The sequence below is a fragment of the Cherax quadricarinatus genome, chromosome 71, assembly GCF_038502225.1.
Source record: "Cherax quadricarinatus isolate ZL_2023a chromosome 71, ASM3850222v1, whole genome shotgun sequence".
Lineage (NCBI taxonomy): Eukaryota > Metazoa > Arthropoda > Malacostraca > Decapoda > Parastacidae > Cherax > Cherax quadricarinatus.
The window spans coordinates 22759403-22784779 of NC_091362.1; the positions used below are offsets into that span (position 1 = coordinate 22759403).

The 25377-nt window shown below is 38.6% G+C and overlaps 1 protein-coding gene across 9 annotated transcripts; it reads left to right on the forward strand.

Annotated features, from left to right (window-relative positions):
- Window positions 1-1796: 1796 nt before the first annotated feature.
- LOC128700387 (ninjurin-1) lies at window positions 1797-19549 on the forward strand. Of its 9 annotated transcripts, none has more exons than XM_053793573.2 (5): window positions 1797-1894; window positions 11172-11261; window positions 12750-12948; window positions 15264-15452; window positions 17333-19549. In XM_053793573.2, exons 1-5 carry the CDS (start codon window positions 1812-1814, stop codon window positions 17561-17563), a joined length of 792 nt encoding a protein of 263 aa, XP_053649548.1. In that variant the 5' UTR covers window positions 1797-1811; the 3' UTR covers window positions 17564-19549. The 9 variants fall into 9 exon arrangements, with proteins under 9 accessions (XP_053649548.1, XP_053649552.1, XP_053649551.1 ...); XM_053793577.2 differs by lacking the exon at window positions 1797-1894 and adding an exon at window positions 5519-5780 and having other exon boundaries at window positions 11163-11261; XM_053793576.2 differs by lacking the exon at window positions 1797-1894 and adding an exon at window positions 5522-5765.
- Window positions 19550-25377: the final 5828 nt, after the last annotated feature.

A 25377-nucleotide genomic window follows, 5' to 3' on the forward strand; every position in this document is an offset into this window, starting at 1 on the left:
AGGTACTGAATGAGTGGGTCTATTTTCTATTTTTTTTAATTCTGTGGGGTTAATGCTTATATCAGTTACATGATCTTTATGGCCTTCAGAGGTTATGAAAAAAATCTGCATTCTCCATCCTGCTTTTGTTTAGTAGCCTGCTGAACATTGATTCATATTGGTCTTTAGAATTTCGCTTATTTCTTTTTCATTGTATGAACTTCCTGTAATTAATGATACCAAAGTGGAACTTCTCCTTTCTTAACATGTTGGACCATGTTTGAAAATTGCATATGAAAATGTATATGAAAATGTATATGAAAATGTATATGAAAAATGTATATGAAAGCACTAAACTCTGTGGGTTTAGTGCTTTCACATACATAAGCAATTTACTTTGTGGTTTCTTCTGATCCCCTCAAGGGGGAGTCCCTTGATGCTAGTGAGCAAAGGGCTCTTGATCCAAGTAACTAGACATCCTTCCCTGCCTTGTGGCTCAGTTGGCAGTGGCTTCAGCTGGCATATTTAGGAACTGGGGTTCAATCCCTGGTACAAGTGGAAATAGGCATGTTTCCTTGCACCTACTTACCTAGCAGTAAGTAGGTACCTTGGCAGTGGCTGGCTGTTGTGGGTTACATTCTGTGGAAGAACATAAAAATACCCTAGTGGAAATAACAGACCATTCTCAGTGACTTCCTGACTTTACTGAATTATCCTGGATTAATAATCCCAACAAAATATTCCCATAAACCAGGTGCTATGTAACCCCAACTGGTTTAGCTCTTCTCCCTGGTTTTAAAATTATTTTCCCAATGATTGCAAGAAATGTACTGTTACGTTAGATTAGGTAAGGTTTGTTAGGAAACAAGACAAGTGTTTCCTGATAATATTAATAATAACAATAATAAAAATATCTTTATTTACAAGTACATGTAATCCTATGGGTTTAGCGCTCCCTCATAATTATAATTATAATTACAAGTACATGTGCAAGGTATACAGGCCTAGCAGACATCAGTGACATACTACTATATAGAAAGCCACTTGTTATACAGAGCATTTCGGGCAAATTAAGTCAGTTTTGTCCCAGGATGCGACCCACACCAGTCGACTAACTCCCAGGTACCCATTTTACTGATGGGTGAATATAGACAACCGGTGTGAAGAAACACACCCAATATTTCTACCCTCTCTGGGAATCGAACCCAGACCCTTGCCATGTGAAGCAAGAGCTTTAGTCACCAGGTCATACGAAGACCAGCAGCTGGAGCTTTTGGTCATCTGACTGAGGCCTTCCACTGGCTTACCCCTCCACCCCTTTAAAAATTATGGTTATGATTATAAAGAATACTTCTTAGATGTACTGTAATGTGTGTATAATAGTTCAAAGTAAAGAGTGCAGGACAATAATACTGAAAGACTTCCTGTTGGATAAACACAGACTGGGTAAGTCCGGGTAAAATAAGTTGCTTCATATCCTAGTTTACAGGGTTTCAATATGCTTGTGGTAGTTTTATTGTATTTTCCTGCTCTTTTGGGTGGCCAGGAGGACATGTTTAATCCAAATACAATAATAATAATTTATTTCAGTTCATTATACATGAATAACAAATAGAAAGGGACTTATTTCTATTGGGGTTCTTAAGAGGACTGAGGACGCTACCACATCATACTAAGCAAAATATAGCAAATAAAATGTATATTAATTTCACTTGTATTCGTATTTTGCTACTATTGTACAATTCCTGCTGGTGGTGCACAGTTACCTGGAGTTTACCTGGAGAGAGTTCCGGTGGTCAACGCCTCTGCAGCCCAGTCTGTGACCAGGCCTCATGGTGGATCAGAGCCTGATCAACCAGGTTGTTACTGCTGGCTGCACGCAATCCAACGTACGAGCCACAGCCCGGGTGGTCAGGTACATTAGCAATACAATAGCAATACAAATCTCACTCTTCCCACAGCTCATCCCTACAAGTGACCCCTAGCTCAGTAGTCAACTCTCAGCTCGTTACACATTCAAATTCAATTCAAATTCAAAGTTTATTCTCTATAAGGATTACAATGCTGAGTTTACAGAATTTGGTTATTGTGTGGTTTACATGTAGTAAAATAATGATTACAGAGTGTACCACTAGAACACCTAGCATGGCTAGGCATTTCGGGCAGACTTAGTTTAATTCTTAATTTTAAAATATTACAAATTATGAGGTAAGTTGGTATTATGGCTAAGTGACTAAATACTAGTTTGTGAATGCTTTTGTTTTGGCACAGTACATAGTTTCAGTATTGGAGTATCACAGGATTCATTATTTTAAGATTGAGATTAATATTTCTGTTTATGCTCAAATGGGTGAGTGAGTGTAAGTGTGGACCACCAGGTGGTATTCGTGTAGTTAGTTGACGGGGTGTATCAGGGAGATAAGATGTTTTCTAATGGTAGTTTTGAAGGTGATGAATGTGTCTGCAGTTTTAGAGTTCTCAGGTAGGGTGTTCCAGATTTTAGGGCCTTTGACATACATTGAATTTTTGTAAAGGTTTAGTCGGACACGGGGAATGTCGTAGAGATGTTTGTGTCTGGTGTTATGCCTGTGGGTTCTGTCACAACTATCAAGAAAGCGTTTTAGGTCAAGGTTGATATTGGAGTTTAAGGTCCTGTAGATGTAGATTGCACAGTAGTAAGTGTGGATGTACTGAACAGGGAGTAAGTTTAGATCTATGAAGAGTGGGGGGTGTGTTGCCAGGGATGGGATTTAGTGATTATTCTTACTGCAGCTTTTTGTTGGGTTATTATTGGCTTTAGGTGTGTTGCTGCAGTTGATCCCCAAGCACAAATAGCATAGGTGAGGTATGGATAAATAAGTGAGTGGTATAGTGTGAGAAGGGCATTTTGCGGCACGTAGTATCGTATCTTGGAGAGGATCCCAACCATTTTGGATACTTTTTTGGTTATGTGTTTACCTGGAGTTTACCTGGAGAGAGTTCCGGGGGTCAACGCCCCCGCGGCCCGGTCTGAGACCAGGCCTCCTGGTGGATCAGAGCCTGATCAACCAGGCTGTTGCTGCTGGCTGCACGCAAACCAACATACGAGCCACAGCCCGGCTGATCCGGAGCTGACTTTAGGTGCTTGTCCAGTGCCAGCTTGAAGACTGCCAGGGGTCTGTTGGTAATCCCCCTTATGTGTGCTGGGAGGCAGTTGAACAGTCTCGGGCCCCTGACACTTATTGTATGGTCTCTTAACGTGCTAGTGACACCCCTGCTTTTCATTGGGGGGATGGTGCATCGTCTGCCAAGTCTTTTGCTTTCGTAATGAGTGATTTTCGTGTGCAAGTTCGGTACTAGTCCCTCTAGGATTTTCCAGGTGTATATAATCATGTATCTCTCCCTCCTGCGTTCCAGGGAATACAGGTTTAGGAACCTCAAGCGCTCCCAATAATTGAGGTGTTTTATCTCCGTTATGCGCGCCGTGAAAGTTCTCTGTACATTTTCTAGGTCGGCAATTTCACCTGCCTTGAAAGGTGCTGTTAGTGTGCAGCAATATTCCAGCCTAGATAGAACAAGTGACCTGAAGAGTGTCATCATGGGCTTGGCCTCCCTAGTTTTGAAGGTTCTCATTATCCATCCTGTCATTTTTCTAGCAGATGCGATTGATACAATGTTATGGTCCTTGAAGGTGAGATCCTCCGACATGATCACTCCCAGGTCTTTGACGTTGGTGTTTCGCTCTATTTTGTGGCCAGAATTTGTTTTGTACTCTGATGAAGATTTAATTTCCTCATGTTTACCATATCTGAGTAATTGAAATTTCTCATCGTTGAACTTCATATTGTTTTCTGCAGCCCACTGAAAGATTTGGTTGATGTCTGCCTGGAGCTTTGCAGTGTCTGCAATGGAAGACACTGTCATGCAGATTCGGGTGTCATCTGCAAAGGAAGACACGGTGCTGTGGCTGACATCCTTGTCTATGTCGGATATAAGGATGAGGAACAAGATGGGAGCGAGTACTGTGCCTTGTGGAACAGAGCTTTTCACCGTAGCTGCCTCGGACTTTACTCTGTTGACGACTACTCTCTGTGTTCTGTTAGTGAGGAAATTATAGATCCATCGACTGACTTTTCCTGTTATTCCTTTAGCACGCATTTTGTGCGCTATTACGCCATGGTCACACTTGTCGAAGGCTTTTGCAAAGTCTGTATATATTACATCTGCATTCTTTTTGTCTTCTAGTGCATTTAGGACCTTGTCGTAGTGGTCCAATAGTTGAGACAGACAGGAGCGACCTGTTCTAAACCCATGTTGCCCTGGGTTGTGTAACTGATGGGTTTCTAGATGCGTGGTGATCTTGCTTCTTAGGACCCTTTCAAAGATTTTTATGATATGGGATGTTAGTGCTATTGGTCTGTAGTTCTTTGCTGTTGCTTTACTGCCCCCTTTGTGGAGTGGGGCTATGTCTGTTGGATATGGGTGCTGAAATTCAGGTTGTTGTGTCAGTTGACTTGTGGGCTACATTGTGTCAGTTGACTGTTGTGGGTTACATTGTGTCATTTGACTGTTGTGGGTTACATTGTCATTTGACTGTTGAGGGTTACATTGTGTCAGTTGACTGTTGTGGGCTACAGTGTCAGTTGACTGTTTTGGGTTACAGTGTCATTTGACTTGTGGGTTACAGTGTCAGTTGGCTGTTGTAGGTTACATTGTGTCAGTTGACTGTTGTGGGTTACAGTGTCATTTGACTGTTGTGGGTTACATTGTGTCAGTTGGCTGTTGTGGGTTACAGTGTCAGTTGACTGTTGTGGGTTACGGTGTCAGTAGACAATTGTGGGTTACAGTGTCAGTTGACTGTTGTGGGTTACAGTGTCATTTGACTGTTGTGGGTTACATTGTGTCAGTTGACTGTTGTGGGTTACACTGTGTCAGTTGACTATTGTGGGTTACAGTGTCAGTTGACTGTTGTGGGTTACAGTGTCAGTTGACTTGTGGGTTACAGTGTCAGTTGACTGTTGTGGGTTACAGTGTCAGTTGACTGTTGTGGGTTACAGTGTCAGTTGACTTGTGGGTTACAGTGTCAGTTGACTGTTGTTTGTTACAGTCAGGGAAAAAAATTAATTGCCAATGTAAAAAACATAAAAGTTTAGTGTGAAGGTTTATTATTCACCTCATACATGATGATAGACTTGTTGGATGTACGTACTAAGTGTTTGGGAATATTAATTATTGTAAGTTTACTAAGGCATAGGCACGCATAAGTACAATTATTATACAGAGTGACATATTCTATATGGGTAAATAGTATCAGCATAATGACACGTTTCTAAGGATCAGATAAGAGGATAAATACAATGGAATGTCCCTAAATGAAGGAAAAGTTTGTAAGAGAGAGAGAGAGAGAGAGAGAGAGACTAACATATTTCAAGGCACTAGATTTTCTTGGAAAATATTATCTACGTCATGATTTTCTACGTCATTATTCCTAATTTTTGCGTTTATTGGCTTGCTACTTGGAAGGTCAAATCTTCATGTGATATACTCCATTAATCATAATATTCTGGTCTTTTATTTTATTTAATACAATGCGTAATATGAAGTGTAGTTGTGAAAAGAAAGTCTTTGTTAAATAGTAGGAAAAGTACAGCAGAGTTGTGGAGTTAAAGTGAGGCACTGTAAGTGTTCGCTTGTGGTATCATATAAGAGCCATCCTGCAGCTGGTAAGACGTTTCTCCCTCTCTCATCCGCTAGATAACACCTCAACCACACACACCTGCTTCATACGTATTAATTTTATCTCCAGAGCGAGTCAAAAATAGGTAATAAAGGTGATGTAGTGAGTGTGTGCTGGGAGCAGTCTTGGGTAAGATCTCTCGGAGGCTTCCCAATACCTCTTATTTATAGCTCGGTTTTTCTCAGCTGTTCATAATACATTCTCAGGGGAGTCTAGGTCATAGACATGCAGATTTTTCTTGTATGGAAGAAATGTTAGCTAATTTCTTGTGCATATTCGTTGAGGTGTAAGTGAATTGGAAAATAAGTTCACACGTCTGTCATACTCGCCGAATTGTGCTCCCCTGGTAGTGTTTGTGGGGGTTGAGGCTCAGCTCTTGGCCCCCGTCTTCTATTAATGAAGCTGGAATGACTGAACAGCCTCTCTTATAGTTAACGGCTGTATTATAGTTAACAGCTTCATTTTAGTTAACTTTCATTATAGTTAACTGCTTCATTATATTTAGCTGTTTCATTATAGTTAATTGCTTAATTATGGTTAACTGCTTCATTATAGTTAACTGCTTCATTATAGTTAACTGCTTCATTATAGTTAACTTCTTCATTATAATTAACTGTTTCATTATAGTTAATTGCTTAATTATAGTTGACTGCTTCATTATAGTTAACTGCTTCACTCTAGTTAACTGCTTCATTATAGTTAACTGCTTCACTCTAGTTAACTGCTTCATTATAGTTAACTGCTTCATTATAGTTAACTGCTGCTTTATAGTTAACTGCTTATTATAGTTAAACTGCTGTTTTATAGCTAACTGCTTCATTATAGTTAGCTGCTTCATTATGTTTAATTTATATATTTAATAATTTCATTAAAATATTTGTTCAGATTTTTAACCCGGAAGGTTAAAAATTATAATTGACGTAATGGAAATAAGTCACTTGACTATTGGGTTATCCTGGTGGGTAGTTTACACACGTCACTATGTATGATAATTGTACTTATGTATACCTGTACCTAAATAAACTTACTTAACCCACAACACTATAATTGTTACAAAAAAATAACCCGCACATAAAAGAGAGAAGCTTACGACGACGTTTCGGTCCGACTTGGACCATTGACAAAGTCCAAGTCGGACCGAAACGTCGTCGTAAGCTTCTCTCTTTTATGTGCGGGTTATTTGTGTATCGTTCCAGTCACGGTATTGTGCCTTTTTTGTTATTTATAACTGTTATATTATAACCCCATTATTAACAGCTTCATTATACCTAACAGCCTTGTTATTGTTAACAGATTCACAGCTAACAGCCTCATTATAGATAGCAGGCAGATTATATATGGTACTTTGTAACTGAAGGTGGAAGGATTGCAAAATTTAGTAAACTGCCTCATTATAGTTTAAGAGCATTGCTATAATTAAAAGCCTTGTTGTAGTTAACAACCTTGCTATAGTTAACAACCTTGTTATAGTTAACAACCTTGTTATAGTTAATAGCCTTGTTTTAGTTAACAGGCTCAATATAATTAAAAGCCTTACAGTTAACAACTTTGTTATAGTTAATAACCTCCCTTTTAGTTAACAGGCTTGATATAATTAAAAACCTTGATAACAGCCTTGTTATAATTACAAGCTCATTACAGTTAATAGGTGCAATGTTATTAAAAGCCTTGTTAACAGTCTCATTATAGCAACTGATAGAACAAAAATAACTTCGTAAGTGGAGTACTGTATACAACTTGGAGTAATTGATGTGTATAAACTATAGAAGCCCCATGTTCTGCAGAGGCAGTGAAACAGATACAGTACAGTTTACTAGAATGCTATAATTTGCAGTCTTGTTAGGCTTAACAGTTTCTTTGTTAATAATCACACCCCTCAAGGAAGGTTCCTTGATGTTGGTGAGGGGCTCTTGATTTAGGGAATTGGATCTGTGCTCCAGTTCCCTGAATTAAGCCTGAATGCCTTCCACATCCCCCCCCCAGGCGCTGTATAATCCTCCGGGTTTAGCGCTTCCCCCTTGATTATAATAATAATGCTAACAATCACAGTATATGCCAGAAGCCTCATTATTATGGCTCAAGTGATAACACTTGGCTCTTACCTGAAGGACCTGGGCTCAATCCCGGCAAAGATCTGAGCTACCCCAGCGTACTAGGGAAATAAGCCAGACTGACTTATTGGATTCTGGGTTATAAGCCCTCCAGGTTAATAATCCAGATGTAATTTCCTTTCTGCATGCTGATACCTGGAGTTTACCTGGAGAGGGTTCCAGGGGTCAGTGCCCCCATGGCCCTGTCTGTGGCCAGGCCTCATGGTGGATCAAGGCCTGATCAACCAGGCTGTTACTGATGGCCACACACAAACCAGCGTACAAACTGCAGCCCAGCTGGTCAGGTACAGACTTTAGGTGCATACATTATAGGGGAAAATTTTTTTGCCAGTAGGGAGATGTTAAAAACCTAAATTTAGTTCATTCAGCTCACACATTGAGTGTCTGGGTGTCCCGTGGCCTGGTAAGCAATGCTCCTGCCTTGTACACACGGTATCCATGGTTTAATCCCTAGCCAGGATAGAAACATTGGGCATGTTACCTTATACCTACTGTCCTTGTTCACCTAGCAGCAAGTAGGTACCTGGGTGTCAGCCGACTGGTGTGGGTCGCGTCCTGGGGGACAAGATTAACCTAAGTTGGCCGAAATGCTCTTCATAACCAGGGGCTTTCTATATAGTATGTCTTTGATGTCAACTAGGTCTGTTTAAGTTGTACATGTTTTTATAGAAATAAAGAATATTATTATTATTATTATTATTATTATTATTATTATTATTATTATTATTGCAAAACCTGAGACATGTTTTACATGTAGCATATTCTCTTTTGCATGTTGTGTAATTGGTAATGCTTGATGAAAATTGTGTGTTGAACTATTATGAATGAGGTGTACTGTATGGCACATTATCATGTTTAAAATGTTCACTGTTGCATGTTATGTATGTTTTGTCATATACTATAACTAAGTCTGAAAATTATGTGGCACTGGATGTATGTATATGAGTTTCAAAAAAAAGGTGTCTGTTTTAAATTTACAGCTTACAGAAATTATACTTCTTTACTTTAAAATATATTAATGCAAAGCACAGCCAAACATTTCTTCATGTGTAGTAATTTTTTTTTTATTTTTTACGTAACTGTCACTACTTCACTCGCAGTATATTACAATATATATATACAGTGGACCCCCGGTTAACGATATTTTTTCATTCCAGAAGTATGTTCAGGTGCCAGTACTGACCGAATTTGTTCCCATAAGGAATAGTATTGTGAAGCAGATTAGTCCATTTCAGACCCCCAAACATACACGTACAAATGCACTTACATAAATACACTTACATAATTGGTCGCATTGGGAGGTGATCGTTAAGCGGGGGTCCACTGTACAGTGGACCCCCAGTTTTCATCCAGTCTGGATATTGTACAATTCGGATTTTGACCACTTTTTTTTGGCAAATTTTTATCCTGGGTTTCGTACCTCTGCTTGGAAACGTGGCCCCGCTCACACGTACGTGACTCAGTCTGCCTTTGTTACTCGTAGAGGGTGGTAGTGATGGTGGTAGAGGGTGGTAGTGGTTGTGATGGTAGTTGAGGGTGGTAGTGATAGTGGTAGAGGGTGGTAGTGATGGTGGTAGAGATAACCTCTCCTCCTTCGCTCCTCATTGTCTTCCATATGCCAACAAGAGTCTTCAGTAAAGGTAAAAGGGATTTAAATGTTCATTTATCCATTTCATTAGTGCTTTATATTTATTTCTCATTGTTTTCTGTATGTAAAACTATAGTTATTCTCTATAAAATGTAATTTTGTTATTATTTTTGGGTGTCTGGAACGGATTAATTGGAGTTACATTATTTCTTATGGGAATTATTACTAAGGTTTTCATCCATTTTGGATTTTGACCGACCTGAAATGGATTAAGGATGAAAACCAGGGGTGTCACTAGCACGTTAAGAGACCATACAATAAGTGTCAGGGGCCCGAGACTGTTCAACTGCCTCCCAGCACACATAAGGGGGATTACCAACAGACCCCTGGCAGTCTTCAAGCTGGCACTGGACAAGCACCTAAAGTCAGTTCCTGATCAGCCGGGCTGTGGCTCGTACGTTGGTTTGCGTGCAGCCAGCAGCAACAGCCTGGTTGATCAGGCTCTGATCCACCAGGAGGCCTGGTCACAGACTGGGCCGCGGGGGCGTTGACCCCCGGAACTCTCTCCAGGTAAACTCCAGGTAAACAGTGGACCCCCGGTATTCGATATTAATCCGTTCCTGAGAGCTCATCGAATACCGATAATATCGAAAACCAAATCAATTTTCCTCATAAGAAATAATGGAAATCAAATTAATCCGTGCAAGACACCCAAAAGTATGAAAAAAAAAATTTTTACTACATGAAATATTAAGTTTAATGCAATAGAATAATTACAATAACAATAAAATAATTGACACTTACCTTTAATGAAGATCTGGTGATGATTGATGGGATGGGAGGAGGGGAGAGGTGTTAGTGTTTAGAAGGGGAATCCCCTTCCATTAGGACTTGAGGTAGCAAGTCCTTTTCTGGGGTTACTTCCCTCCTTTTTTTAATGCCACTAGGACCAGCTTGAGAGTCACTGGACCTCTGTCACACAACAAATCTCTCCATAGGGCTCTGTACCTCCCGTTCCTTTACGATTTGTCTGAAATGGGCCACAACATTGTCATTGTAATAGTCACCATCATGGCTTGCAATAGCTGTGTTAGGGTGATTTTCATCCATAAAGGTTTGCACTTCAACCCACTGTGCACACATTTCCTTAATTTCTGAAGTAGGCACAATGGATTCCACAACTGGCATAGGCTTCTCAGGGTTAGCCCCAAACCCTTCAAAATCTTTCTTATTTTCCATACTAATTCTCACCCTTTTTACCACAGGGTTGGCACTAGAGGCTTTCTTGGGGCCCATGGTGACTTATTTTGCAGAAACAAACACCAAACACGGTGATAATATGGATAATATGGAATGTACCGAATGTATCCTTAGATGCGTGCACACTGGCTGGCTTGTAAACACTGGCACACACGGGGCAGTTCAGGCCACACGTGGACAGGTCTCGTACGAATCGTATTGAATACCGGGTTTTCAATCAAATAATGAGGAAAATTTTTTGCGATATAATGCATCGAATACCGGATTTATCGAATACCGATGCCATCGAATACCGGGGGTCCACTGTATACTGTAGGTACCATTAATATTGTATGTTACCGTATTTAAACGTGCTCCTGTAATGTACTGCATTGTAAGTTATGCATGGAAGTATTGCATGTAGTATATTTAATTCGGAGTTAAGATACTCTGTGGAACTCTTAACTTTAAATATGTTCTTTTGACACACCAGCTGTCTCCCACTGATGTTGATGTTGATTTTGTTTAGTTTTTGCAGCTGCTTCATGACCAGAGAGCTTCGCAAGCGTCACACAATGGAGCTGGCACCAATTGCTAACTTACGAGAGACTGATGCTGAAGATGTTGGGTAAGATATATAATTTAAGTACTGAGCAGGATTTATCTTTGGTTAAAAAAAGGCACTTGAGCAAACACTAGGATATATTTATTAGAAAATGTTTTGATCCTGCTAGAAAAATCTGCTAGAAAAATGACAGGATGGATAATGAGAACCTTCAAAACTAGGGATGCCAAGCCCAGGTCACTTGTTCTATCTAGGCTGGAATATTGCTGCACACTAACAGCTCCTTTCAAGGCAGGTGAAATTGCTGACCTAGAAAATGTAGAGAATCTTCACAGCGCGCATAGCGGAGATAAAACACCTCGATTACTGGGAGCGCTTGAAGTTCCTGAACCTGTACTCCCTGGAATGCAGGCGGGATAGATACATAATTATATACACCTGGAAAATCCTAGAGGGACTAGTACTGAACTTGCACACGAATATCACTCACAACGAAAACAAAAGACTCGGCAGATGATGCAACATCCCCCCAATGAAAAGCAGGGGTGTCACTAGCACATTAAGAGACAATACAATAAGTGTCAGGGGCCCGAGACTGTTCAACTGCCTCCCAGCATATATAAGGGGGATTACCAATAGACCCCTGGCTGTCCTCAAGCAGGCACTGGACAAGCACCTAAAGTCAGTACCTGACCAGCCGGGCTGTGGCTCGTACGTTGGATTGCGTGCAGCCAGCAGTAACAGCCTGGTTGATCAGGCTCTGATCCACCAGGAGGCCTGGTCACAGACCGGGCCGCAGGGGCGTTGATCCCCGGAACTCTCTCCAGGTAAACTCCAGGTAGGACCTTTATCACTTGTAACTGAAATATTTTCTTATACATAAATATGTCCTAGTTTTTTCTCATGTATTTTTTTAAACCGGTTTGTCAGTATCAGTTGCCAAGGTTTATAGGGTAAACCTTTAATTGGTCACCTATTCATAACTTTCTTTTCAAAATTAAATTGCAAGTTACTTTCAGCAGTTTAACATTATTACCTTTTATTACTAAACTGTACCACAATCAAGCTAAAATACTGTATTGTTTATGAAAAGCAGAAAAAAATCACACCTGTTCAAGTAATATTGAAAGAATAGACTGTAATCTTGCTAGCTTTTCAGTTTCTTCAAATGGTATTCTGTTGAAATCATACTTAGGTTTCCACATACTTGCTACTGGATGTCTAATTGTTAGGCCATTCTAGGAGACCTGGTTAACCTGAAATGACTGAATTGTGGAGCAAACACCTGTGCTGCTACCACTCATGCTGTCTACCTGATTCTGTACTTTATACTTAATATTTTTTAAGAAGTCAGGCAAACACCATTCAAAACAGCTAGTTTTAAATTACAGCATAATTATTAATGAGCCTTTAATATTAAAAAATTGTGAAATATAGTAATTACTATATAAACAAAAATAAGAAACTATTTTTTTTACTGCATATTTAGATATTTCAGAGTAGTCTATAGTTTTTTGCATATTTTATGTACAATATGAATAATCATTTCAGGAATGGGAGTACCAATCATGCACACAAGCCAGGTTCTGGTAATGGAGGGGTTGATGATGGCTTTGACACAGTTCCAAGTAGGCCCCCAACAAATGATGTTCCACGAAGATCTCCATTCCCTCACTCTCCATCCCCAGGCCCACCAGGAAGGGGTGGCTATATACCTGTGGCCACAGACCCTCCAATCAGTGGCAGGCCTGTATGTATTTTACAGTAAAAATCATTCATGGTTCTCTTCATATTATTGATTCTATTTTCCATCAAAGGTTTTAACACACTCACTAGTACTGTACAGTTAGAAGATTGAGCCTTTATCACTGAGAGAGGCACAAGTGTCATGTATTTTATGATTTTGTTATAAGTAAATATAGCTTAGGGTATGGAGAACACTGTAAGCCTACATACATCACTCCAAGGTGGTGGTGTTTTTATTTAATAGGAAAAGACTTGAAGCCCAGACTGGTGCTTTCATATGTCTGGCTGGGCCCTCACCACTAACTTAGGGCATCAAGGAACAGAAAAAAAAAATTGCTCGAGGTTAAATATGATGCAAAGCTTAGGAGTTTGTTTATTAAACATGGCTAGACTGTAGTTTACAAAATATGGATCACAGGCTACAAACACATTCATAATTATCCCAAATATTCATGTAGAATTAATAACAAACCTACCTGTGCTCTTAAAAAAATTAAAAGCACTCCTTTCTTAAGATAAGAGATAAACAAGCAAGGTCACTCCACTTTGCTTAACTGTGAATGCCCACGAGTGAGTTGCTTGACAAGGAACACTGGGGTGGAGTGGTAATCTATACATACTGTCTCTTCCCCAGTGCATATTAACATTGGGATGATGAATTCTATTGCCAATTCTTACAATTAAGGAGTCCTAAATATTAATATAGTTAAAGTTTTGACTTCCAGCTGGAGTATTCACTAACACAGTGTACTGTATATGAAATACATTAATAATTGAGTTTCTGTGGTGTTATGAAAATATCAGATGCTAAGGTGGGACTAACACCTCAGTGGAGGTGCCTTGAGGCCAGTGAGGGGCTCCTGAAACAAGAAATTGAGCCTACCCATCTTTTCTTGGACTGCATATAATTGTCTCTTATTCCACATGAATATAATAATATTTTGATCTAGATAAGATAGTTCATCCCCTTACTGGAAACTGGTAATGGTGAAACTTTGTATATTAAGGAAATGAATACCTATTCAGGACTGTTTCTGCCTTTCCTAGAAGAAAAATGTTAATGAGTGTATGTAACAGTTGTAGATGTATCCCAGGCCCATGGCCTGGAATAATTTCAGCAAACTCTGTCAGCCAAATATTTTTGCCACTTATTAAAATTTTATTAATTCCATGTCTGAGCTTGAAATTATAATACATGATCAGCTGTGAGAGAAGTTAGATGATTCTAACACCTGTTTTCTGACGGGAAGCCGTGGATATTGAATATTTGAGCTAATAGCTATGTTTTGCTAAACAGAAAAAAAATACTGTGTACTATTTTAAAATGTGACAAGCAACTAAATGAATTTCAATATAAAATTACTTCCAAATAGGAGGAAACAGATCTTAAGCCAGTTTCTGGGTATATATTTAGACCATAAACTTAAATTCAATATTGTGCTCATGTCCAGAACATGCTGTATCACAGAAGATATAAAAATGCTATGCATTGCTTTCAGCATTCTCTACCAGAGTTAAAAAAATGAGTTACTGTACACGAAAAGGTTGAAAAACACTAAAAATGCCTTCATTGACTGACAGGAAAAGAGAAGATATAATAACAACATAGAGGATCATAACAGGATATGAGAAAGTGGAATGAGCTTTCTTAGCATCATCAACAGGATGAACAGAAAGCTGTAATTTTAAAATGAGGAAAAAACACTATTAAAAGAATGCTAGGGAGTGGTATAGTACATCACTAGAATGGGATCTGAAAGGTAATAAGCACTATAGCTACTGGAAAATAAAAATTTATATTAAATTTAACACCATTCCTGTAATAACAAATAGGTAGGTAACTACAGAAAAGTTTAGTAAGCATACTGAGTATTCACTGCATTGGGGAGTTTGAATAAAGATTTCCCAAGAATTTAAAAAAAAAATGTTGACTTAAGGTGTACTATATTACTGTACATATGTCAGGATGAGAAGCCTGCAGTTTATCATGGTCATCCTAGTGGAGGGTAAGGCAGTGTTCATGTGGTCACTTATTCAGTTACTGGCCACACACAGTACATAGTAGTAGTGCTTAATTGAACTGACCAAACAATGTACACATCATCACCACTGTCACATCAATGTCTAGGTGAAAAATAACATTTTATTTGGATTAAAACTATACTTCTTAACTTCTGGTTGAGACTGTACACAGTACAGTATTTGTTTCTCTTACAAATTTTGACTTTTTGTGTTATTTCATGACATAATAACTGGATAATTGAAACCAGTTTGCTATATTGCAATTAATGTGAGTTTAAAAATAAATTCATCTTTCAGGGGAAGAAACCACTTGATGTAAACTTATATGCAACTAAGAAAACTGTAGCCCAAGGCATGATGGATCTAGCACTCCTCACAGCTAATGCTAACCAGTTACGCTATGTTATTGAAGCTGGCAAATTTGGCAATCTTGGTCCTAATTACTACATCAGTATAACTTTCATCTCAATCAGCATTATCTTGCAGGTATGTATTAACTTTTATAATTCTTACATAAATAACAGATAAGTAGGTGACTAGTAACTCAGTGGAAGAACACTCAGCTTTCAATGTAGATTTGATTTCTAGATCTCATTGCACCTGCTACCCCTGATCATGTACTGGTTGTTAAACAGCTGTTGTGGGTCACATCCTGGAGGGTTGTAATATAGCTTGCATAGTGCTGGGCTCTGAAGTGAGATGAAGTAGAATAACAGCTTTTAGCTTGTAAATTTAACTGTGGAAAAAAAAAATAAAAAAAGTAGCACTGTATGTTTAAATAAGTAATGAAATTTAGCTGGGAAATAAAACTGTGTGCTGTGCCCTTCAAGGAGGGTACATTGATGCTGTAAAATGATCAAAAAGAATCAGAGTTATTATTTTCCTTGGATCCAATCCAGTTGTTTCCCATTTCCCAGGTACTGTATGACCTCCATGAGTTTAGCACTTTCCCATGAATGCAGTAATAAATAATACCAGTTATAATAATGTGCATAACAAAAATCTTGATTCAAGGTAAATGAGAGCTATTCCCTGGAATGAGAAAGCTTATTTTAACCTTACTCTGTTTTCAACTCCCTTCAAAGGATAGGTACCTTGATGCTGTGGAAAGACTATTGATCCAAGGACTTGGAAGCTCACTTTTCCTGTTCAAACCTGATTACCCCCTCATTCTCCCACTCCCCAGGTGCTTTGTGACCCTTGTGGGTGTAACACTTCCCCATGAATATAAATTATGATAATTCTCTGTAAACTACATTCCTGTATTGCACTTGGATATGAGAAGAAGCACCAAAATATAGCTGCAACAGCAGTGGTGTTAATAAGAGGTACAGTGCTCCATGAGTTTGCTTTCCTCATAATTTATAGAGGTGAGCTATTTCAAAATAATAAATAAGTTGCATAAATAAAAGTGAAGAAAAGTTTCCAGTCTTTCTCTGAAAGGAGAAAATACTAAAATGTATATTGCAGAGTTGTATTAGTACAGGCTGGCAAAATTAACAAAGAATTCATGTGTATGCATATCCATAAGGGCCTAAACTACAGTTAATGTGATGCTGTATTTAAAACATAATGCATTCTGTATTGCTGACATTTATTGTACATGCTCTGTTACCAGTATTTTTGTACGCTCATTGTTATACATGAGTTATACTGGTGCATGTTGTTAACAAACTGAGCATACATGTACAGTACTTTGTTAGTATTGTAAGGAATACAGGGGTTCTCCAGCTTATGAACTCTTAAATTATGAACATTGGCACTTATGAATGTGGTCCATTACAAATAATAAGTAGATTATTGATTATCTGAAGATTGGTTATTCTCCTTACATTATCAAGTGGTCTTGTTTGATCTGGCATATAAATATATATGTGAAAATGGAATGTGCAAACCAGAGACCATAAGAAAATAGTGTGATAATCTTATGTTGGGAAAAATCCAGTGCACCCTTTTCCCTGAAGGGGCCAAATAATGGATTATCTACTATACAGTATTTGATTTTTTTGTTTTTTTTTTATGAATGACAGCCTTGGTTATGATTATATGTGTGACACCCATCATTTGTAATTATATTTTCTATGGGACGAGCTTTTACAAAGGGGTGTTAATGTTGCAGTTTAAAAACTGTAGTGTAAAGCACCCTTCTGGCAAGACAGTGATGGAGTGAATGATGGTGAAAGTTTTTCTTTTTCGGGCCACCCTGCCTTGGTGGGAATCGGCCAGTGTGATAATAAAAAAAAAAAATAATAATAATAATTCCCCAAGTTGGAAAACCAGGAATACAACTTGTTCATTAGTTGGGATCCCCTGTATCTAGTATTATTTGAAGATAAAAATTATAAATGTTATTTTCATGGTTGCAGCTGGTGATCGGTGTGGCTTTGATCATCATGGGGCGGTACAACGTGTCACATGACAGCCATGCTCAGAAAGCTGATACCCTCAATAACTGGATAGTTCTTGGTGTATTTCTCATTACTGTAATCAATGTTTTCATTTCATCATTTGCTATTGAACCCATGGAAGGCTATGATCCTGTCCTTTTGAGAGCTGCATTGACGGAGTCACCCTCTGAAAAGTTGATTAGTAATTAAGCCTCAGATAAGGGAGAATTGGTTGAATTTTCTCATATATTAAGCTAATCTGTGTACTTTATATCATTTTTATTAACAATGCTATTATGTACATTAATGAGAACACTGAACTTTATTTCAGTTAAAACTAATTTAGTACTGTGCACAAAAAGTTTATTACTGTACATTATGGTATTGTACTGCTCATTATTTCTAAGTGATAAATATCCCACTATATCATATCTATTTCTATATAAAATTTATTGCTGATTTTCTTACTAATGATATATTTTTTATACAGATTTTTAAAAAGTATTTTATTATTTTTTAAATAGGGGCATGTAGCTCATAACACAGTGCTAAGACAATAGTTTTATAAATTTCTTATGACTTTTTTATATTTGAGCACATTTTTATTTAGTTTATGCTTAGCTCATTTTTTCAGATACACTGCATGAAACATAATAATATATTTGTCATATTAATTGCTCTCTTATTAACTAGAGAAGACACAGTGATATTAAAACATGCTAACCACTGCATTAAAAACAGGATAAAAAAAAAAAGACATAAATACTCTAGATTTAAATCCTTATTTGTACTATATTATTGGATCCTCAGAATCCTGAATTGAACGATTAAGGTTAAAGGTTGATCGTTCTGTTAGTACCCATGTTTGAGAATCAAATAGAGTTAATTGGGGTGTGAGAACCCTCCACAGTTCAGCTGAGACTTCAATGCAGAATAATTGCTGGAATCAAGTCAAGGTTTGGAAGGTAAAGGGGGTAAAGGAGGTTTTGTGGGTAAGGGGCTTGGACTTCCAGCAAGCGTGCGTGAGCGTGTTAGATAGGAGTGAATGGAGACGAATGGTACTTGGGACCTGACGATCTGTTGGAGTGTGAGCAGGGTAATATTTAGTGAAGGGATTCAGGGAAACCGGTTATTTTCACATAATCGGACTTGAGTCCTGGAAATGGGAAGTACAATGCCTGCACTTTAAAGGAGGGGTTTGGGATATTGGCAGTTTGGAGGGATATGTTGTGTATCTTTATATATGTATGCTTCTAGACTGTTGTATTCTGAGCACCTCTGCAAAAACAATGATAATGTGCGAGTGTGGTGAAAGTGTTGAATGATGATGAAAGTATTTTCTTTTTGGGGATTTTCTTTCTTTTTTGGGTCACCCTGCCTCGGTGGGAGACGGCCGACTTGTTGAAAAAAAAAAAAAAAATGCAAGTACTAAAAATTCCAGTTCTTACTTGTATGTCATTGTGAAATTCAGTCATAAAGAGAAGGAAGAGATTGGACCTGCTGTGAGTGATCACCTGTCAGGTAGATTTTTGGTTAAAAAAAAAAATAGTGGATGTGGGTGTGATAATTCTCCACAACCGAGCTGGAACTTAGTGAATCATTAATTCTGATTCTGTTTAACCCAAGCGTGGTGCAGAAAATGGGGAAATTTTGTAGATTAGGCTCCAGTTTTCAGTACCTGCTTATGTGAATTAATAATGGTTTCTTTAAAATAACAAAACGTTTGTTTTTAGCTCTTAACTCATGGTTGAATTCAGTTCTGTTTGGTAAAACATAAGCTGACAAAAAAAAAGTACCTCACAGTCAAATACGTATATACTGTAATATATATTCTATTTCACTTTAAGAATATGAAAACAAGTTTGATACATTGGATAAACTGAGCAGTCTGTAGGACTTTGACTCAGATAGCATAAATATTCCCTCCATTGAGCACAGGAACTGAGTGCCTTATTTTAGCATCTGCAGGCTATGTAGTAAATCCAGTGCACTGAGTACATGCCAAGTAGATATAACAGGGATATGGCTAATGCAACATTCTTGAATCAAATATAATATAACATGAAGTTCAGAATATTGTGAATCTTAGCAAAGGGTTACATGTTTCAGCCAGACACTTTTGTAGTTCAGAATTATGTCCACAATTTGAAAGCTATCATGTTTTTTATCTACAACAGTGTGTGCCCTTCATATGAATATTGTATTGAAAAAAGGGATCTGACCCCCTCTCCAATTTTTATTGTATGGTTTAGGTAAATAAGTAGTGGAAAAAGACACAAAATGCAGTCAATTGGAACATGTGTTTTTGGAAATGTTTTGGAAAGGTTACTCTAAATGAGCAACCAAGGTACTAGGCCCAGAAAGTTTCCAATAAACAAGTAGTAATAATGTTTGCAAACTTTTCTGAACCTTTGTCAAAACTTTAGAGTGTAACACATGCATGAGCATTGTTTATAATTTGATGTCAGTACAAAAATAAAATTTATAATGTATTTGTGATGTACTTTTGTGTTACCATTATTTGAAATGAAATGATGGTGAATTAGGAACACTATTGCATACCTTAGAACAGGTAACCCTTGTCAGATAAACTTGAGGTTAATGAGAAAATAAAAGAGATAAAACAGGAAAGAAATATGCAAATTTGTATGGGAAATATTAGTTTTAAACTAATAGCGAAGGGCTGTATAACCCATTTAGGTTTAGTACTTTGCTTTGTAAACATAATTCACTTAGTGTGTAATTCAGGCAAAAGAATAAAAAATAATAAACGTCATAATTCCATAGGTGAAATGATTCACAGATGACTCATCTTGGACCATCATCAAGTTTGTTGATGATGGTCAAATATGTTGTCAAGTTTCCTCATTAGCTTGTGGGTTTGTTGTGAACAATATTGTATTATAATAATATAATAATAATATGAGGGAAAAAGAGTGAGTGGTGCACTTAGGAGTCTGTGGAGACAAAGAACTTTGTCCTTGGAGGCAAAGAGGGGAATGTATGAGAGTATAGTTTTACCAACGCTCTTATATGGGTGTGAAGCGTGGGTGATGAATGTTGCAGCGAGGAGAAGGCTGGAGGCAGTGGAGATGTCATGTCTGAGGGCAATGTGTGGTGTGAATATAATGCAGAGAATTCGTAGTTTGGAAGTTAGGAGGAGGTGCGGGATTACCAAAACTGTTGTCCAGAGGGCTGAGGAAGGGTTGTTGAGGTGGTTCGGACATGTAGAGAGAATGGAGCGAAACAGAATGACTTCAAGAGTGTATCAGTCTGTAGTGGAAGGAAGGCGGGGTAGGGGTCGGCCTAGGAAGGGTTGGAGGGAGGGGGTAAAGGAGGTTTTGTGTGCGAGGGGCTTGGACTTCCAGCAGGCATGCGTGAGCGTGTTTGATAGGAGTGAATGGAGACAAATGGTTTTTAATACTTGACGTGCTGTTGGAGTGTGAGCAAAGTAACATTTATGAAGGGATTCAGGGAAACCGGCAGGCCGGACTTGAGTCCTGGAGATGGGAAGTACAGTGCCTGCACTCTGAAGGAGGGGTGTTAATGTTGCAGTTTAAAAACTGTAGTGTAAAGCACCCTTCTGGCAAGACAGTGATGGAGTGAATGATGGTGAAAGTTTTTCTTTTTCGGGCCACCCTGCCTTGGTGGGAATCGGCCGGTGTGATAATAAAAAAAAAAAAAATGTTTATTTTTACAAGTACAAGGTATACAGGCCTAGTTGACATCAATGAGATATTATATAGAAAGCTGCTTGTTATGCAGAGCATTTTGGGCATATTTGGTCAGTTTTGTCCCAGGATGTACTTCCATGGGTAAACAGGGTCTGTATTTTATAAAATGACAAACTTTTTTTTTTTTTTTTTTAATGTACATCTTGTTTGTAAACAAAGATCTGAATTTAATTTTCATTATATATGTATGTGCTTTATTTACCAGTATACAATATTGTATTTAATTTTTATTAAAAAGAATGCTTACTTTTCAAAAGTCATCAGAGGATTTATATATATCTTTAATGGGTAAAGTTTGCCATTTACCTCATCACATATGCATTCATTGCATTTAAGCTAAAACAAGAGTAATGTAAATCTCTGAAATTTCACCTCTGGGTTTCCATTTGTTTACAAAAAAAAAAAAAATGAAAAAAATTGAAAAATCTGAAATTTCTGCTTAAAATACTAGGGGCAAAATTGAAAGTTCAATCTCATCATTGCTAGCATCTGCAGTGTATGTGATAGCTCTTATTTGAACATTCTGAGACATAGTACATGTTGGTGTACATATTACACCAACATGTAGTATGCAAAAATAATTTATTTGAATAATTATACATTAATTTGAAACTACATGTACATAACTCATACAAACGGTGCCTACATGTATATTTTCTTAAAATGTTCCTCTAATTGTTTTTTAAACAATTAATGTGGTGCCTTTCAATTGTATTTGTGTATTATTATTATATCTTTAGGTATTTTAACACAACTACAAGAAAAATTTATTCTTTTAATATTTAAAGAATTAATGAACATTCTTAATTTTATTTTTAAACATATATATTGAACTACTACTTTGTGATATTTGGTTGGTTTTTATTGAATGGTGTGCTTGTGTTTTAAGGTGCTTTAGAATTAGAATTAGATCATCTTTTATGTAGTTAATGGGCATCATTAATTTATTATGCAGACTCTGATGTAGTGTTTATTTAATGTTAAAAATATGTATGTTTAGCAATCTGCTTAGGTATTTTATTTGTTAGCCATGTTTGTGCTGTTTTTAATATATAAATACAGTATATAAGTATCAAGGATATTATGTTACAGTTGTTACTTTGATAAATGATATTATTTTCTGTCTAAAATTAAAAAGTTTAATATTTTCTTTTCTTTAGTGTCCTTATTTCAGCTGCCTTCATCTTCAGTTCTGTGGCTACCATTTAGCTCACTGTCGGTGGTCGCTTATATCTCTCTGTTAGCAATAGGATCAATTGGTTAATGGTTAAGACTTCCCTGGTTGGATTCAGTGGTGGGCGAGGAGATAGAGAGCTAACACCATGGATAATAATCTCCCTACACACACTGTTGACGATCCCTGTACACCCACAGACTCTCAGAACCTGGTATCATTTTCAGACCATCCTTTGTTGCCTGGTAAGGTACTGGTATTCACCCTGAAACCTTTGATACTTTTGACCTTTGCTCTACTTTGAGCCCAGCTTTTTGCACGATGCATCACTGATTTTCAAATTACTTTTACATGACAGGAAAGAATGGCTGGAAAGTGTGGTCCAAATGACATAGACACATTCTGGATGACTAGATGATCCTAACGTTATACCTGGCACACCTCACTCTTATTTTAAAGGACCCTTTCAGGTTTAATGTAATTATATATTTTTTTATTATTATCCCCTCAAAGACGTATTTCAAAGACAATCTTGAGCAAAATTCTTTTCTCCCCAACCTTACCGACCAGGGCATTGGCAAAGCACTCCTGAGACGTTAGTCAAACTACGTCCTTTCATGACCTTAAGTGTGGGATGCATATTGTTACTGTACAAGTTGTTGAACAGGCTGGTCTTGATTTTTTATTTAGCTGCTGCTCTATCGATGGCATCCCTATCACAGTACATAAACAATAATAATAATAATGTTCATTTCCTTGAGCTATACAAAAAAAGTAGTTAAAGGTATTAGTTCAGTAGTGGGCACAAAAGGAAGCCACTAATTATGTAATGCATTTCAGGCAACTAATCACAAGGCTTACATCACCAAAGGAAAACTTCAATCTTCCCTGCTCAAGGTTGGAGACATTTGAGCAGTGTATCTAAATTGACTTTTGATTGCCAAGACCTGTCCTTGGTTTATAAAGCAGAAGAGCTCTTTCAAGTATATTGAACATTAGGCAACACACTCACCTTACACACGAGTAATCGTGGTTCAATCCCCAGCTGAATAGAAGCATTCGACATGTTTCCTTACATCTGTTGTCTCTGTTCACCTAGCAGTAAGTACCTGGGCATTAGGCGACTGGTGTGGGTCACATCCTGGGGGACAAGATTGAAGAACCCCAATGGAAATAAGACAGACAATGCTTGATGATGCACTGACTTTCTTGGGTTATCCTGGTTGGCTAACCCTTTCAGGTTAAAAATTGGAACAAATCTTAATGAACTTTGGCCACCCGGCCAAATATTGCATGTCACCGGCATTCTGCTGGTGATATAACTACATATAACTAATGAAAATCCCATAATATGCATAGCATTTGGGTAACTTAACTAGAGCAAAACTACTCTACAATATACATCACTTCATACTTTAAAAAAAAAAATATAGTAGTTTATATGAAAAGTCTGAGCCAAGGATCTTGGTAAGTGACCCAGGGAAAGGAACCATGGAAGTCAGGTAAGTGACCCAGGGAAAGGAACCATGGAAGTCAAGTAAGTGACCCAAGGAAAGGAACTATGGAAGTCAGGTAAGTGACCAAGGAAAGGAACTATGGAAGTGGTTTAAAGCTGAAAGCACAGAATCCAAGAATCAAAAAAGTTCAAGGATCAAAGGTTCTAAGGAAGGGATCCAAGGAGAGGGCTCAAAGAAAAAGATCCATGGCTTGATGGAAAGAATCCAAGGCTCGAAGGAAGGGATCCAAAGCCTGAAGGGATTCAGAGCTTGAAGGGATTCAAAGCTCAATGGAAGGGATACAAGAATCCATGGAAGGGATTTAAGGATGACAGCAAAGAATCCAAAGGATCAATGATATAATTCAAAACTCAAAGGAAGGAATCCAAAGCACCACAGAAGGAATCCAATGATCAAAGGAATGGACCCAAAAGACAGGTCCAAAGTTCCATTGAAGGGATCCAGGGATCAGAGGCAGGGATCAAATAAAAAGATCCGAACTCAAAGAAAGGGATCAAAGTAAGGCATACCTGGAGGGGGTTTCTGGGGTTAATGCCCCTGTGGCCCAGTCCATAACCAGCCCTCATGGTGGATCCCTCTTCAAGGGGGGCTCCTTGGCGTGGTGAAGAGGCTCTTGGTCTGAGGAATTAGCCCTGTCGGTCTTCTTCCTCAGACCGAACCTAATTACCCCCCATTCTCCCCTCCCCTATCCCATCCTCCCCATCCTCCCCTTTTTCCATTCCTCCTCCTCCTCCTCACCCCTCCCTTTTGCCCTTCCTCTTTTTAGCCTTCGTGATTTCTCCCACAGGCGTGCTAGTTCCTAGGTAGGGGAAAGGACACCGGGGTCGATCCCATTCCGTTGAGGTTTCTTGGCGGTGGCGTAGTTTGCCGTGGAATCTGGATTGCCTAGGGATGTCCCGATCCCTCTCCGGTATCCCGGAGTAGCTTTGGGTGTCTTTTGGGCGACGGGTGTATCTCTGGAAGCCACCTTTCGGATTCCGGGGGTGGTGGCTGAAGGAGGTATGCTTTGTGGCGGATATCCGGCCGCCCTCTCTTTTGTCCACCGAGGTAGCTCGGCAGATGTGAGGTTGCTATCCCGGATTGCTGGTTTACTGGCATGAAGGGTAGGGTATGGCACGGGTTCCATGCTGCATCTGCGCTACTAGCGGTGTCGAGTCCTCTTGGGCGCGGAGGGAGATTTCCGGCCCTTTCATTCCTCCTGGGAACTATTCCTCCCCGCTCCCCCCTTTTTTTATTCTTTTTTTTGTTTTTATTTTCTTTTCTTCTTTCTTTTTTTTTCTTAAAAACAAAAAGCAAAGGAGTAACCTAACCATGGCAGCCCTAGTCCATGAAACCACTACCCCCGGGCCCCTTCTTGATACCGCACCCCATTCTGACCCTGCCTTGTGTTTAGACCACTCTTCGGACACTCCTGATGCCCCTGTACCTCTTGCTGGTGCTGTTTCCTCACCCGCTTCAGGTACCGGGGCTTCGACTGACTCCTTCGATTTGTCTGAACTCCGCTCTCCTTTGACTATGCTTCCGGCTTCTCCCTCTACGGTACGGCAATTTTCGAATCGCCCACCCATTTCATGCCGGACCAACTCCGGTCCTACTCCT